Source organism: Galendromus occidentalis, unplaced genomic scaffold, assembly GCF_000255335.2.
Source record: "Galendromus occidentalis unplaced genomic scaffold, Mocc_1.1 scf7180000076543, whole genome shotgun sequence".
Lineage (NCBI taxonomy): Eukaryota > Metazoa > Arthropoda > Arachnida > Mesostigmata > Phytoseiidae > Galendromus > Galendromus occidentalis.
This window is the reverse complement of record NW_003804532.1, coordinates 508,952-522,800: the sequence shown is the minus strand read 5'-3', so window position 1 is coordinate 522,800 and position 13,849 is coordinate 508,952. Positions and strand designations below refer to the sequence as shown.

At 49.0% G+C, this 13,849-nt stretch overlaps 1 protein-coding gene across 1 annotated transcript; it reads right to left on the bottom strand.

Annotated features, from left to right (window-relative positions):
• Nucleotides 1-304: 304 nt before the first annotated feature.
• LOC100902769 (sucrase-isomaltase, intestinal-like) lies at nt 305-6,290 on the bottom strand. Its single transcript, XM_029113312.1, has 22 exons — nt 6,139-6,290; nt 5,948-6,043; nt 5,611-5,800; nt 5,303-5,485; nt 5,073-5,204; nt 4,521-4,607; nt 4,242-4,364; nt 4,047-4,146; nt 3,784-3,952; nt 3,471-3,604; nt 3,081-3,361; nt 2,906-2,996; nt 2,673-2,784; nt 2,427-2,570; nt 2,154-2,319; nt 1,835-1,983; nt 1,669-1,753; nt 1,355-1,548; nt 948-1,036; nt 801-850; nt 559-686; nt 305-419 (listed from the first exon to the last, which is right to left on the bottom strand). The coding sequence occupies exons 1-22, from the start codon at nt 6,288-6,290 to the stop codon at nt 305-307; spliced, it is 2,970 nt and encodes a 989-aa protein (XP_028969145.1).
• Nucleotides 6,291-13,849: the final 7,559 nt, after the last annotated feature.

The following is a 13,849-nucleotide window of genomic DNA, read 5'->3' as shown; positions in this document are numbered from 1 at the left end:
CATCTACGAAGAGACGATGGAACACGTCATCTTCGAATGCAACGACATCTATCACACGGGGGAAGAACTCCTGTGCCGTCTCGGACTCCACGAAGGAGCAAACAATGCAACCGAAGTAAGAAGGACAAAAAGAATCCTGGAGGATTGGGACAAACAACGATCTGCTGAATTTCGCGCCTGATATGAAAGGCTGATTGACTGTGTATATACAAACAAACGGATGTACACCTCAATCTGGATCACAATAAACCATAACCATAACCATAATGTTGAGATCCTGGCTTTATTTTCGGAGGTTCAATCATCAGTCGAAATCCCATACTATGCTGCTGTTCCTAGAGAGCGGCACCAAGAGACGACTTAATTCCATGATGTTCTGTCGATACATCCAATGTATCTGTGACGGGAAAAGGGCGTACCTGCGAAGAGAATCCCGATTGAGAATTCAATTTATTGGCGAGCAATCCTGAGTTGGGGCTCCGGCGTATCTGTTGGAATGGGCACTCGAGCTCGTGGTAAGCAGTTACAAATGAGTCTTAAAAAAACTCTCTGTCTCACTTTCCGTCGATGAGAACCCGGGATGGCTTCTTGTACATGCCGAGGAGGCGGATTTTGTGTATGACCAGATTATAGAAGGGAGCGTAGAGATGGCATTTCCCGGACATCACCGTCAAAGAGAGTGCAGTCTGTAATTTGGAATGAGAGTCAAGCGTGATTTGTGACACCGTCTGTGAACCGCGACACGGGCTCCGTGAAGAGTATGAGCCTCGAGGAACCTTCAGAAATAGCGAGCGGGCGACCTTGTTGGCAACGATGTTCATCACTATGTAGTCACCACGCTCGAATGAGTCTGAAAAAACGACAGAAGATTCATGGTGATGCGAGGGCCTTTTTTCCGCTGAGAGTCATGGACGGAAATTGGATTCGATCCGCAGATGTCAACAAACCTAGGGTTTCGCCGTCGTCCCAATAGAGCTGCCCTTCTGACCCAAAGGTGTCATCGTACGCAACGATCAGCGACAAGGGGTTCTTCCGGCTGCAATTTCGGGAAAGCGAGAATCCGGTGAGATTCGTGAGAATTCACTAGGAGATCGATCGGAAGAAGACCCTGGAGCCCTACCGGCAGTTCTAAATCATGAATTTCGGATCTGAACCGGAGATCTCTATAGCGATTGCGTGTACGGCATTATCGGACCATGATCTTATTGAGGTACACTCCCCGAGAGCTTGAGGACTCGCGTATTGTCTATGAATGAGCCTCACTGTCGGTGTAACCGTAGAGAGAGGGGACCCCGTGGTATTCACCTCCGCATTATTGTCATATAAGTCGAAGCACAAGTCGATTTCAACAAACCTCGAATGAGTGTTCAGGGCCGGGTTCTGAAGCGGGATCACTCTACCTCCGCGAACGTGGGCGACTAGAGGTTTCTCGACTGAGTATAGAGGGACTGGGATTTGAATGAAGGAACCGCTCGTCGAAACTCGCTCTCCACTGAAGAAATCATACCATATCCCAGGCGGCAGATAGACTTCTTTTGATACCTGATACTGAAAATCCATTGTTCCTCTTAGAGAACAAGTCCATCGCTGATGGGTTCTCCGAGATTAATGAAGCTCCCAAGGCCCCGTCTCTCCGGCCGGAGCATCAGTCGTAAATGGCTCACTCACCAGATAGAGTGCGGGACTGAACATGAGAGCGTCACCCCACATCAATTGCTCTTCAGATTTTATGGAATTCCGGTCGTTTGGAAAGCTGCAGAATATAACATGAAGGTGCTTTGGTTTCATAACTTCCTGATATCCGTACTGCTCAGCTCTGGGTCCCAGCACTCACTTGAATGACAATGGGCGGATAACGCTGCCGCCGACTGCGTGACTTTTGTAGAACAGAGTGTACAGGAAAGGAATCAATTGGTATCGGAGGCGGATGATCTCTCGGACTGCTCTCGAGAAATCCGTTCCGTATGCCGGCGGATCCTGAGACTGAGAGTTCAGAATGATATTCAGATGCAATGAGGGGGTCGCTATCGCGGTCGCTCTCTCGGAAAACTGACCCGGAATCTCGGAACAGCGGTGAGAATATTAATTGTGATCATTTTCTTGGTGACCACGAATCTGACAGAGAAATTCCCAAGTCGCGGAGCAATACTCACTGCAGCCTCGTCTGCGTTGTGATTCCGCATCAGGGGCAGCATAGCCCCGAGTTGAGTCCATCGGTAGCACAGCTCTTGGGGAGAATCTTCGAAATGGCCGCAAACGTCTCCTCCAACCAAGGGGATGCCGAACATGTTCATCTCGAGAGCGGCTCGCAGCGTCCACCTGCGGTTTTAGTTTCTCATCAATCATCCGCGGTACTCGTGTTCCCCGCTAGGATTCGAGCATTCGGGTTCTCCTAGAGAATCCCGGTCGAGGATGAAAGTACTGACCGCATGTCCCTCCAGGAGGAACTATCGAGCTCATCGAACCAATGCCCCGCGTACCGCCCGGTTCCGAGAAACGTACTCCGTGACACTATCAGTGGTCTCGTGCCGTTGAGAATGGATTTCATGGCATTGTAGAATGCGATGGCGCTGAAAAGCAGCATTCTTCGCGTGAGTCTTTGACTTCCCTTCGAAAATTTTCACAATGACGGAGTCACTCGAGAATTCCTTTTGAAACGACCCGATCATCACCTGAAATGCCCGTAAACATTGTGGACGTTATAGTGTTTCATGGAATGTCCTTTGAATATGTGATTCGAATCCATGCACAAGGTTCCGTCGAAAAGGAAACTGCCTCTCGTCGCTGAAATTCGAAATCATAAATGAGCGCTTGCAAATTCATTCACAAATGAAACCAGAAGTTGGTGAACATCACCTGGTGCTGTCCCATCAGAGTCTACCTCCCACAGAATGTAAAGAATTACCGGGTTTGTAATGAGGGAAGTTCAGGTTGTCGTTGATGCATTCAGTTTCCACGAAAGACTTATTCGTGAAGTCCACAGGCTCATTGTTAGTCTGTGGGGGGATAAAGGAATCAAGTTGAACTACGTTTCGAGTATCATTCTTCTCGTGGACTTATTCGATTGAATTCTATCTCACCAGAAAAATCCCATCGAACGTCAGCTTCATTCTATAAACTGCAACTTCGTCTGCCAGCCACTTCCATGAAGCCTCATTCAAGAAGTCGGGATATCCCACTTCGCCCGCCCAAGACAGTCCTTTGACAGTTCCCTCGAATGAATTGCGCACGAGGATTTTGCGTTTGAAAGCATTCATAAATGAAGAATGCTGGACTGATAGAGCTGGTTCCATAGTCAAGAGGACTCGATAATCTCTCTTCCGATGATATTCAACTATGGCCGGTAATTCCTTGTAAGTACCTGGAAAGACAGGCAAACTTTCTTTCCAGTCTGATGGAGGGGCTTCAAGCATGAGATACTCTACGCCGCTACGAGCTCCGAGTCCGAGGTCCCACGATGGGATCCTAACCATTTGTATCTAAATTAAAGCTTTCATGCTGCCCGCGGATATCGAGATCAAGCGAAAGCCCATCCTGGGGGATCGACTGCTTCCTCATTGCTTCCTGCTGAGTCTGCACGTAGTAGTCGTTCTTGAAGCCCCACCTGAAAGGAAAACTCCTGAAACTTGTTCCGCTCGCCGCAGTCTCATTCGGGCACCCGAATATCCGTCAACGACTCATGTTCCATGTTCCACTTGTCTGGAACCTTCAGAGATCAATGACAAGTCTATGAGCTACGGACCCCTGGTGTCGCCTAAACGACGCATTTTCTAATGAACAAACCTTCCGAGGTGATAACCGAGAGCCCAATACGGAGGCATGAAGGGTCTCCCGATGAAGGAGTGGTACTGTCGAAGAACATCTTCCGGCGCAGGTCCCATGAAGATGTAGAGATCGAGGACACCTCCGATGACCCGGAAGGTCAAAGAGGGAGCGGGTTGCGCGTGGATCTCTGCAATCGATAGTCTTGGAAGGATCCCCTTTCGGAGCGTAGTAATGTTCAAAACATCGAGATACTCTAGAGCTAGATAGATCAAGACATTCACCCATAGGACTGCTGTTCATCAGCAAAACTCCGTGTGCGTTTCCATCGTTCTCAATGACTACGTAGAAAGGGTGAGATCCATGCCTGTTGCCCTGCATCCCCTATTCCCGGGAAAGTGATCTATTCAGTCCCAGGTCCTGATCTCACCTCTAGAGTGGGAATATTCGATAGAAGAAAATAAAATCGATGGACCCACGTTTGGAGGATAAGTCTCCGCGTTGAAGAGGGGATAGGTTTTGTAATTGAGATCCATTTTGATGCCAGGCTTCATGTGTTCTCCTATGCCGTATACATTATGCGAGGGCAGGAGCGTTGTGATCTGCGAGGATGATTAATGACAAAATGAATTCATGAAGGGATTCGCCTCCGGAGGAGGCCTAGCGAGGACGGCATGAAGCAATGGTCAAATATGAATCCGAAGTGGTATCCCATTAGTCCATCAGTTCTGCTCCGATATCGACTCTTGTCTAATTACTTCTATGAATTGCCCGGAGAAGATCAGCGCCCCAGCCGAAGTGTCGAAAACCGTGGTCCCGGTCGCCGATCTCCGAATTATGATATCCTGCAAAACGATAAATTTCAATTATCTCGATCATGATCATTACGGTCACCGGCATGGTCCCAACAAGTTAGTTTTCTGTTCGAAGCGCTAACAGACTGCGTGTGGTCGCTCGGTTGGTCCGCAGATCAAGGGACCGGGCGGCCTGTGCGCGGCAAAACTCCGCCTTGACTCGCTTGCGACTGGCGGTCAATAATCATTTTTCGGTGTACGACATGACGGATGGCTCACGAATCGAGGATCCGTTTAGCCTTCGACAATCTATCGATACGATCTAAATTCACATTGAATTATCGATAATAATAATAAGTTATCAGCGGCATCCGTCGTTAGCCTGAAAAAGCGTCAGTCGCCGACATCAATTACTGCTCGCGGAGCACCCGTTGGCGCAACGCACATTTTAATTTCGAACACGCTCCCAGTGAGCGACGCAGAACATGAAAAGCGACACGAAGAAAAACGTCTTACTTGCTTATCGCTGAACGGGAAAATCTTGTTGTAAGATACGGCATAGGCCTCCATTGACGCGTTCGAATTCTCGTGATGAATCGGTAGCGACGGGAAAGGTACTTCGGCGCGCTCGTCCTTGGGATCAGAAATCTAGAGGGTGTTCGAAAATTTTCGAATTGAGATCCACGCCAACAATACGGACGGAGGAAGCTTTCACAAACGACGGTTTCCAGTCAGTCTTCGCTTACTTTGATCCTCAACCGATCAGTGGTCTGATGTTCGACACGAAGCGTGACGTATGGTGCCTCATCCCCGTACCTCAGGGGGGACTCGTCTTTGTCCAAGATGTATTCGTACCCTCTTGTGCATACGGGATTAGGGCCAGAGAAATGTCGATAACCCTTGTTGGTTGGTAGAAAACATGATGGGACCTACGATCGAGAGATTGTATAATGATGGAGTGAGCCGTTACCGCGCAGGAGTGGGGAATACCGCAGGCACTGGGTGCGGTCGGAAGATACACGAAAGCTCTGATAGCCAGATCTATAACGCTCACCCTGGCGTTTGTCGCTTCTCTGTAGCAGCAGCCCCTCGACAGGCAGTCCTGCTTCGAGACTTCGCCTTTCTTATCGGGGTAGCAATCGTAACGACGAAAATCCTCGAAAAAAGATTTCGGACAAGCTTTCTTCCACGGAGTTCTCAACTTTCGTTCGCCTAACGGTGTGAAGTCGATTTCGCTCAAGTATCTGTGAAAACCGAGGATCACTCGCATGCATTAGCGTCCAATCCTGTGCTCATCGCCGGGTGCAGTCGGATAAGAGGAAGTCATAGAAACTCGTATGGCTCCACTTCTGATATATGTAGCCTCGATAGTCGGCCGGACGACGACGCACCTCCTAAGAACCGCGTAATACACTGGAACACAGACTGCCACTAAAGCAAGGATGAGGGCGACAGAACCGACGATCCCGTTGTACAGTCGACGATCTCTGCGGAAGATTAAGTCTCATTCTGAATGGGTTTGGCCACAGCCGGATCGGCGCTTCGCTCCCTCTATCCACGGTTCTCGGTAGAGATGACTCACTTCACTTGACTCCGGAATCTCCGACGTCTGCGTATGCGACCCGTAGATTTCAGACTCTGTCGACTGTTCCACCGCACCAGAACTTCACCGTTGTAGCATCGTCCAAGCGGTAGAGGATTGTCTGAGTCGCCGGCTAATCTGTCGTTTTCCATCGCGAGATCCTCGCTACCGATAAAACGCTGATCCGTGATTCTCGAACATGCCGCTTCTCTATACAGGATAATTTTTCTACGATTGACGATAAAGCTATTCCTATGCATGATGATTGTAAACAAGTTTCTCGAACTGAGATGAAACTGTACCGGTAACGAACCTTGTCGCGTTAGCTCTTCAAAGTAAGCCTGGCAAGCAACTCCGGCGGGTCGTCAAGTCCCTGATTTGTTTGGGAGTGCTCCTCAAAATAATCATGGGAGCGATCGATCACTGATCTTCGCTTATGGAAACTGATCTTTCTTGAGAGGAGGTCGGTAGATACATCAGTGGGCGAAATCTGAAGAGAAATTCGATTCGTCAATTCTCCGTGATTGCTAGGAACCGAGGAGTGGTTCTGCTGAAAAACATCGTTTGACGGCCAGAGCTTATTTATTCTTGGTCCGGACATTTTCGGTTATCAAGGTTGACGCCAAAACATACAGCGCATAATGGCGACCTTACATAATGACCGAATTCTCACTCCGCCGTCGATGTCCAAAGAAAAGAGAAACAGTACGTGTATTCAGGTGGTATCCTAGAGCCTGAGGCGTCAGTTTTTCCATTGACTGGCGCCTCCTCGCTTTGAAATTTTCGTGCCGCGAGGGGCATGGGCTAATGAGATCATTACTCTCGATATTATACGCATCATATCTACAATTATCAGTACTATGGAATGATTCAGTTGCTTCCTCTCTCAAGCCAGACCCACGGCAGAGGGACTCGTCTGGACGACAGCTAAGTCAGCGTTCAACGTTTCCGCGTTATAAGCAGGTTGGCTTGACGCACCTGGCTTATCTAATTCTAGAATAAGTGACGACCGACATAAAGTGGTGAAAGTGGCAGATATACACGACGCGTCGCTGCCGTGCCGACAGCGAGCTGTATTCTTCTTGACCTTCTTCTCCACATCCGATCGTTCACTCCCTCCCGAGGACACACGAAAATTAGCAATCTTCCGCGCCTCGAGATACTTGAGGAAAAATCTGGCGTGTGGCTCGATTTCTTCGTTGAGCCTCTCTTTTTGATTGAAAAAATATTCGTGAGTGATGGAGACGACCGAAAAAATCTCTCGAGCTGCGAGCAGAATACGTGATTCAAGAGAAAAGATATCGATAACCGAATCTGGACCCGAGTTGATGGTGTGATCGGGATATCCGTTTAGACGAAATAAACCGAGAAGCTCCCCGAACCAGTTTGGCTATCACCTGCCCAAGTCGTGAGGTCGGGGCGGAAACTCAGGGCGTTATGGCCCCAAGACGAAAACAAAACGCTGCTTTCCCGAGATCCACCCAAGGCATCCAGAAACATCGATATATACTGACGATATCCAGCCTTGATATTTACACGAAAACATCAGATTGACGAGTGAGAGTTTGAAAAATTCAGTTGAGTGTCATCCTGCAGGAGTCTGAGCTGCCGCAAAATTAACGAGGAATATCCTCTTCCAATAGAAAGACTCGATTGAGATGCTGCGACTACGAACCGCTGATTTCGCCGAGAAATCTCGCGTACTGTAAGACATTGGCAAATCGAGAGCAGTCCCGGGTATCATCAGAGTAAGACTGATGCTTCACTGACGGCTGACTTCCCCCGGCATCCCTGAAGCAAGGGAAACATAGGATAAGCATGAGCGGAATGTCTCCGGTCCGGGGTCTCGACTAATTGAGGGCTGACTCCCATCCGACGAGACCGGGACGGAGGCCGAGTATTCAAATTGGTTCCCCTGAATCGTCAAGCGCCGGATCCGGGCTTTTGCCACGAACGTGATGGCGCCGCGAGCTCAAACCATTTGCGTTTGGCTAGTCGAGCTCAGAACAATGAGCGCGGCGTCTGAATGGAAGGAGCGCTCGGATTTCACACGGCGGACACAAGCAATAACTCACCTTATTCGTTTGAGGAGCGCACTGATAAGTCCCCATTCAAGTGTAGAGAAATTCCAGATAAGAGTCCTTTCGCGGTCACCATTGACGGAATCATCAGAGCTCCACTTGTTTGCCAAGTATCCAACAGAATGGTGAGCACGCAGGTCGATTCACAGGCTGACTGACCGGCCGAAGAGCCGTCTAGCTCAATGCATTGTCCAACGGCTCGACGTCCGACCGCAGTGCCGTTATTTAGGTGTATGAAAAACAGACAACGACGACGAAGATGATGCACCTGCCTCACTGTCCGTCTATAGGTCCGCATGTCTGTCGGTCGATCCGTCGACATGTCCGTGGGAGGGTCGTGGGTTTTTCGTGGTGGGCAAGGAGAGCCAATTCAAAACCATTGGATATGGACTTAATTGTACCATCGTACTGAGGGGCTCTCCTCCGTCCAAGAATACAGGGTTCGACCGACATGCCAGAGATATTCACCAATAAGATCACCACTCAGTCAGCCTCATTTACCCAGTTCGTTGCTCGAACGGAATCTGAAAGAAGGGAATATGTCTCGGACAATCGTCCACAAGGGTCGTAACGGTGCTCAACGAGGGAAGCTTGAGATTATTGTTGTCCTGTGGTCATGAGTAAGCGAGTGATTTTTTTTATATCAGAAATCAGCTGAGAAGTTGCACATTCTCCGAATCCTTTGCGACCTTTGGCGGACGACTTTCTTGGGCTGTCAGTGGAGCAGAAAAATATTTCCTATCATGCTTTTATGGGATATGGCACGGTCGATGACTCAACGCCACTTTCGGCTAAAACTCTTTTTGCGGGGCATGAGCGGCCTCACATTCACGCGGCGAAAATTCTCGTTTCTGTCCCCGAGGATCAGCCAGAGTATACCAGGAATCGGGCAGCTCGAGAATAAGATACCATTCTCTGAGATGGGATCATTCCCGTGGAGGGGAGATCGGAGCGGCTCCAGTCAATTAGGGCGCCGCAATCCGAGCCGTACCATCTGAAATTGAGACTTTTAAAAGCTCCCGAGAAGAGTTGCCGTCATCTTCGTTCAGCGCGCGAGGCGGTGGGCCAGTGTTTTTCAATTAATTCCCGAGATAAATTGGAGCAGTATTAATCCGCCAGGAGGGCCGCCGTGAAAAATCGAACCTTCTGGAGGCTAGCATTATCGAAAAACATAAACCTGTTCTCTCGAATCAGAATATATGATCGTCATCTGCTTCGCGATCGCGTGGCCAATCCGAGAAAATTTTCAATATTTCATTCCTGATTATCTTTCCTCTTGAACGGTAAAGATTAATGAGACGAGTTCCCTGTTGTGCAGTATTTGTGGGTGGAGCGGGTCCGATTGTCAGCGAAGGGGTTCTATATTTCACACCTGAGGAGCTACAGTAACGGACGGAATCACACATTTTCCGGCGTCTGCTTTCTGGAACTTCTGTCCGCGGTCTTGAGGATTCAATTATCCTTCAGTGACGGCGAGCGAGGGGGAACGACGCTAATAAGAACTTCATTACCAATGGCACACCAGCGGAAGTCGAATTTGTTTTTCGCTTCGACCATTGGGATACAGAAAAAACAAAAAGCTTTCTGCATCTGACACTTTTTGTCTGGGAAATTAGCATAATTCAAACGCTCCGTGCTGTCATCAATTTTGAACCACAGTGTGATCTAGGGTGATAGAAGAACACATGAAGCCGTCCACCCTAACATACTGAAAAACGGAAACTTCCATTGACTTCATCCATAAGAGAATTGAGAAGTACAGTTTGCCCAAAGATTTCGCCCAGCAAATCGAGATCAGGTAGATAGTTCACTGAAGCGGCCCGAAAGAATCCATCGAGCCGTCAAGTCGCACCCGGTGATAGCAGCTTCAACTAGAACTAATCCCTTTCCGACAGCAGCCAGCCTGCAAGTTGCCATTAGTTATCAGTTATCAGTAATCAACTTGGAGCTGCCGCGACCTCGTGGTCTACGATGCATCTTACTGAGTTTCTAACTCTTTTCTGAAGCCGGATTGCCGGATCAAGAAGTTGATCATGTGCAATCCGAGAAGATCAAAAAAACGGAAAAATCATAGAGCCGCCAACGACTTTGAGTGCCGTTGCCATCATGAGCGAAGATGGCGACATTCTCTTGGAAGAGAGCTCAATCAGCTTCCAGTGATAAAGAACAAAAATATGTTTTGACTTTGATCGCATTACCGGATTGGCGGCGCAATCTCCGAATGTTGTCAGAAAAGACAGGATCAGGTGAGCGAGAGTTATTTCCACTTGAACAATTCTCGCTCGATATGAACAAGGTGTGTATAGCAAATTTGAATCGGAATGTCGGTTTAATATGTTTGTTTCACTCGATTCCGCTCGGGGCTCCAATTTTACGTGGTTTATTTAGAAGTTCGCTGGGTGAAGGCTGACAATGCGGGTTTAATCTCTGAATGAGCGATTTACTTAAATCTTGTATTTTTTTTCTTTCAAAATCGATGTCTCGAGCTGTCGGCGGCGACCAGATTCCTATGCGATCGTGGATCGAATTCTTGATTTTTCGTGATCCGAATGCGACTTCTCCGTAGCCAAACCGGAACGAGAAGGAATTACTCAATCAGACTCGGTCAGAGTCAGGAGAGTGGCCCATACGAGCGGCACAACGCTTGGTTTCGGTATCCATCAGGATTCTGAGCGACGACCAATTCGTGGGCTCTACAAACTAATGCCGATATTGAGCGAAATGGACGAGGGGATTAGCTGAACACTGATGGCCGTTCGATCATGGGAGACGTATTTGTTTTACTAGAGGCATTGCAGAGTGAGCGATTCAGACGAAGCTAAACGGTCATCAACGGAGACAGCGGCGCCCACCGAGGTCGCGCCGGATCCTGTCCAGCCCTTTTCTCCACAGTGCGAAAGCTCGGAAACGCTTTCGAGGAACCGTCTCCCGCGTCGATGTTCTGCTCGAAATGCTCGCTGAAATCACTTCAATAGTTCCTTCTGTTCTTTCATTCATCTAGAACTTTCGAAATTTCGCACGGTGAAATGGGCGAAGAACTGAACTTCAATTCGTTGCGCGACGACATTGCGGCTCTACCCGGTGACGAAGTGTGACTTCTGGAAAGAACTTTCGCTGTACTACGGAACTTCGCGTATTTACACTTCGGAGGCTGCGATGTGTCTTAACAGTCATGTGGAACGAATACTCCCGGGGAACGAGCTCGAATCGAGTCCGGCTGGTTGCTTCGTTGCAAGAAATCGTCGCCCTCTCCCCTCAGTGGAGTAGATCGAATTCAGCTTCGTCTTTGTGAATCTTTTCCCTTGAGCCTTGGTCGAACTGTACTCTGCTTTTTCAATCCAGTCAGTGTATGCACCCATTATCAAGTTGATTCTCCGAGCGTGTGGAAAGCATTGGCGGGAGGTAGGTAATTCCCCGAAGATGGCAATGCGCGTATGCGTCTGCGACCAGATGAGCTCGAGCGGAAGGCTCCGACATCCTGACGATCCGAATCGCGATTGGAACGTCTTCTGATTACGTTCGGTATCAAACTTGAACAGCTGAACGCGCACCAGCGAATTCCCACATAGCACACACTCTTACGATGAGCGCCTCTGTCAGAAAAATACAAAGCCCTTACAGACAGATAGGCGGATGTGACAGATATAGAAGCTCCTTGAGTCGGATGGAACTCATCGCATCGCTGCCACAGACCTTCATGTAAGTAAAAGCGATTCGTCGAACGTTTGACTAGCCAGACATATTCCATCGGCCGAACGCTCCAGCGGACCGCCGCCTGCGTCCACCTTAACGACGACGACAGTGACAGAAATACACCGCCGGGAGGAGCGCGCGAAGAAGTCTTGGAAAAAGTACTTCCAAGAGATGTTCGACCGAATCCACTGACCGAGGAAAGTTGGCGGGCGGAAATGCTTTGCAAACTTTCGAATATTCTGAGATTTGACCCCCATGGCACCCGAGCCGGCGCCTTCCTCGCTTGTCCCTCATTGGTTCTTCTGAAAGGTTGGAGACAAAACAAGAAGCGATAGAAGAGCAGAATCCCCGAGACGGCGAAAGTCCTCAAGGGTTTTCTTCAGACTAACAATGCAAACCGATGCCCGGCATGATTAAGGTGCGCTCGAAAAACGATATCAGGCAGAGAACACAAGCGGAACCCTCCCCCAGAAAATGAGAGGCTCCCAAATGAAGAGCTTCCGTGGACCTCCCACCCTTCGGAACGATAGTTAATGTGTACAGCGCTGGGGGTCCGGACTTCTGGGCGTCCAGCGTTGACAGCGTCGCTGCCGTGGCTGCCCAGAAATCTCATCCTTCGGACTGCTCTTCATTCGGCTCCGAAGTAGCGGACTTCAGCGGTGTGCGTGAAACGTTTCATGAAACTTTTCCCTTAATTGGTTCGATGTTTCTTTTCTCGATTAGACGCATCGGCGACGCGTCCGACGCATACGTCCAAGTTAATCGGTGATACGATAATGAAGATAGCATCATCATTACGAGATGTTCGACTCGGTTGCCGCTGCTGCAGGCTAGCGAAAAGAACATTTCAATTATTCTGCGCTCGAGCAAAACACTGAAGGCGGACGCTTCGGATTAAATCGAACTGTAGGAATACGAATAACCTCGGGCAATCATTGACCACCAGCAGCTCTGTTGCGGGAAAATGGTGAATGTTTTGTTGCCTGGACGTTCACGATGGCAGGAGCGGTGTAAGAAGCTATCCATAGAAATCAACAACATTGATTAGAGGTCGCCGCCACCTTCGTGATTTTCTAATCCGAATTCACTTATTATTTCAACGCGTGGACTTCTATTCTAGTAGGAGCGAGCCATTCGCCAGCGACCTCGGTCACGGATCCAATTCTCGGACATGACCGATCGATATTACCCCCAATCACACCCAGGGACTTTTCCATGGAAGTCTTCGCCCAGAGTTTCGGGGTATTTTAATTGGTTTAGAAAAGCTCCTTCGCAGAAGGAAAAGAAGATATACGGCTGTTCAACAATGAATCAATCTGCGCATTCCTTCAGTCAGTCGTCGTGAGTGCCTCCATAAATCAGTCCGGAGCGAAGTCTTCTTCGATTGTCGGCGTCGTTCCTTGTCAGAGCAGATGTGGGGTCCGAGTCAATTGGTGGCAACCGCTGCGAGAGCAGCTGTCAAGCAAATGATACCCTCGTCCACTTGTCTTGCATCGGAAATTTTGAGTCCTCCGGAGAAATTCAATGATCATTCAATTGAAATTCGACCGCGCTGTTGTTGTAGGGATCAATTTCGTTGCTCCGTGTAGTTGAGCCGTATTCTAGCTGGGCGAGTGAGAAGACAAGGTTTGCAGTACGTATGAAATCGGGATACGGAATGAAAACGTACAGATGACTCGACTTCGACTCCCTTGACATGCTCAGTCGGATTACTGACATTTGGTCGATTGAGCGCGACGCGCAACCTCCTCCTCCTGTTGTTTCGGACCTGTTCACCAACAACAAGAACGCTCCGATGGAGACATCGCAGACACCCACCTTTCGGAGGCTCTATTGGGAGCTGAGCCGACGTCTGGCGTTTCAAAAGATTTGAGTCATTCGCTCGCAGGACTTCAGTTTCCCAAGACTCGAAGCCAAGATTGATACGGAGCGACCAT

Coding starts and splice junctions, on each gene's coding strand:
- LOC100902769 (XM_029113312.1), bottom strand. CDS start 6,290: ATGGAAAACGACAGATTAGCCGGCGACTCAGACAATCCTCTACCGCTT. Junction 6,044..6,138: donor AGATTCCGGAGTCAAGTGAA/GTGAGTCATCTC, acceptor AATCTTCCGCAG/AGATCGTCGACTGTACAACG. Junction 4,365..4,520: donor TCTCCGGGCAATTCATAGAA/GTAATTAGACAA, acceptor TCATCCTCGCAG/ATCACAACGCTCCTGCCCTC.